The 2,520-nt window shown below is 59.4% G+C and overlaps 1 protein-coding gene across 1 annotated transcript in view; it reads right to left on the bottom strand.

The window, feature by feature from the left end:
* THAP7 (THAP domain containing 7) overlaps positions 1 to 2,337 on the bottom strand; it is a gene marked incomplete at its 5' end in the record, with an annotated part of 8,207 nt that extends 5,870 nt beyond the window's left edge. Inside the window, 2 exon segments of the mRNA XM_041482933.1 lie at positions 1,298 to 1,455; positions 2,229 to 2,337. Coding sequence (XP_041338867.1) covers positions 1,298 to 1,455; positions 2,229 to 2,337 — 267 coding nt within the window.
* Between the last annotated feature and the right edge of the window lie 183 nt (positions 2,338 to 2,520).

Below are 2,520 nucleotides of genomic sequence, written 5' to 3'. Positions count from 1 at the left end.
TAGAGACCCCATAAACCCCATAGAGACCCCATAAACCCCATAGGGACCCCCATATCCCATAGAGACCCCCATAAACCCCATAGAGATCCCACAGAGACCCCCATAAACCCCATAGAGATCCCACAGAGACCCCCATAAACCCCATAGAGATCCCACAGAGAACCCATAAACCCCATAGGGACCCCACAGACCCCACAGAGACCCCCAATATCCCATAGAGATCCCACAGAGACCCCATAAACCCCATAGACTCCATAGAGACCCCATAGGGACCCCAAAATCCCATATAGACCCCAATATCCCATAGACACCCCCAATATCCCATAAACCCCATAAACCCCATAGGGACCCCACAGACCCCATAGAGACCCCAATATCCCATAGAGACCCCACAAACCCCAGAGGGACCCCACAGACCCCATGGGGACCCCGATACCCCGTTAACCCCACACACCCCCCATGGACCCCCCCTTCCCATAGGGGCCCAGGGGTCTGTGGGGGTTGTGTGGGATCCATAGGGGTTCTATGGGGTCCATAGTGGTTCTATAGGGTCTGTAGGGGTTCTACAGGGTCTATAGGGGTCTATAGGGTTCTGTAGGGTTCTATAGGGTCTATAGGGTCCATAGTGGTTCTATAGGGATTCTATGGGGTTCTATAGGGTCTATAGGGTCTGTAGGGGTTCTATAGGGTCTGTAGGGGTTCTATGGGGTCTATAGGGTTCTGTAGGGTTCTATAAGGGTTTTGTAGGGTTCTATAAGGGTTCTATAGGGTCCATAGGGTGTCTATAGGGTCTATAGGGATTCTCTGGGGTTCTATAGGGGCTCTATAGGGTCTATGGGGTGTCTATAGGGTCTATAGGGATTCTATGGGGTTCTGTAGGGTCTACAGGGATTCTATGGGGTTCTGTAGGGTTCTGTAGGGTCTATAAAGGATCTATAGGGTTCTATAGGGTCTATAGGGATTCTATGGGGTTCTGTAGGGTTCTGTAGGGTCTATAGGGTTCTATAGGGTCTATAAAAGGTCTATAGGGTTCTATAGGATCCATAGAGGCTCCATAGGGGTTCTATAGGGTGTCTATAGGGTCCATAGGGGCTCCATAGGGTGTCTATAGGCTCTATAGGGATTCTATGGCGTTCTGTAGGCTCCATAGGGACTCCATAGGGTCCATGGGGTGTCTATAGGCTCCATAGGGGCTCTAGAGGGTCTATAAGGGCTCTATAGGATCCATAGGGACTCCATAGGGTCCATGGGGTGTCTATAGGGTCCATGGGGTGTCTATAGGTCCCTGGGTCCCCACCTGAGGCGCGCCCTGAGCACGGCCACGTGCCGCGCGGTGGCCGCGGCGCCGTCCCCGACGTCCTGCAGCTCCTGGCGCAGCTGGCGGCCCTGGGCCAGCGCCCGCGCCGTGCCCGCGGCCACCGCGGCCACCTGCTCGGCCAGGAGACGGCCCGCGGCCTCAGGGGGACAGGGGGATGGCAACGGGGACAGGAGGACGTGGGGACAGCAGGGACAGCGGTGGGGACAGCAACGGGGACAGCAATGGGGACATGGGGACAGTGGGGGGACACGGGGACATGGGGACAGCAACGGGGACACGGGGACAGGGGGACAGCAGGGACGGCAATGGGGATAGCAATGGGGACAGCAACGGGGACAGGGGGACATGGGGACAGTAGGGACAGCAATGGGGACCTGGGGACAGCAACGGGGACATGGGGACAGTAGGGACAGCGGGGGGATTGGGGACATTGGGGACACTGAGAGGACATTGGGGACATTGGGGACAGCAGGGACCTTGGGGACTTCGGGGATATTTGGGACATTGGGAGGATTGGGGACACGGGGGACGCTGGGGACATTGGGGACATCGGCGATATTGGGGGGATTGGGGACTTTGGGGACTTCAGGGATGCTGGGAGATTTGGGACATCGGGGACATTGGGACGTGGGGGCACAGGGAGGACCCGTGGGGACACAGAGGCTGTGGGGGACAGCAGGTGACAGCGGGCAACAGCACGTGACAGAAGTGACAGAGGCGACAGGAGGTGACAGTAGGTGACAGCAGGTGACAGCGGTGACACATAGGTGGCAGTAGGTGACGCACAGCTGACAGTAGGTGACAGTAGGTGACAGAGGTGACACGCAGGTGACACACAGGTGACAGTAGGTGGCAGTGGGTGACACAGGTGACACACAGGTGACAGAGGTGACACCGGTGCCAGTCCCACCTGCAGCCGGTGTCGCTCCCCCCGCTGCCGCTGCTCCTCGGCCTCGGCCGCCAACAGCCGCAGGCGACGCGCGGTGACACGGGCGGAGCGGGACAGCGCCAGCCGCGCCCTGCGGGGACAGCCGGGGCACACTGTCACCCTGTGCCACCTGGGTCACCCACAGAGTGACCCACGGCCACCCATGCCACCCGTTGTCCCCTTGTCCCCCATGTTCCCCGTCCCTCTGTCCCCCCCCGTGCCCTCCGGTGTCCCCTGTCCCCGCCCCGTCCGCCCTGTCCCCCGTTTCCCCCGT

This window comes from Pyrgilauda ruficollis, unplaced genomic scaffold (assembly GCF_017590135.1).
Source record: "Pyrgilauda ruficollis isolate IOZ18807 unplaced genomic scaffold, ASM1759013v1 scaffold593, whole genome shotgun sequence".
Lineage (NCBI taxonomy): Eukaryota > Metazoa > Chordata > Aves > Passeriformes > Passeridae > Pyrgilauda > Pyrgilauda ruficollis.
Note: the sequence above shows the minus strand (reverse complement) of the source record. Positions and strands in the feature narration are given on the sequence as shown.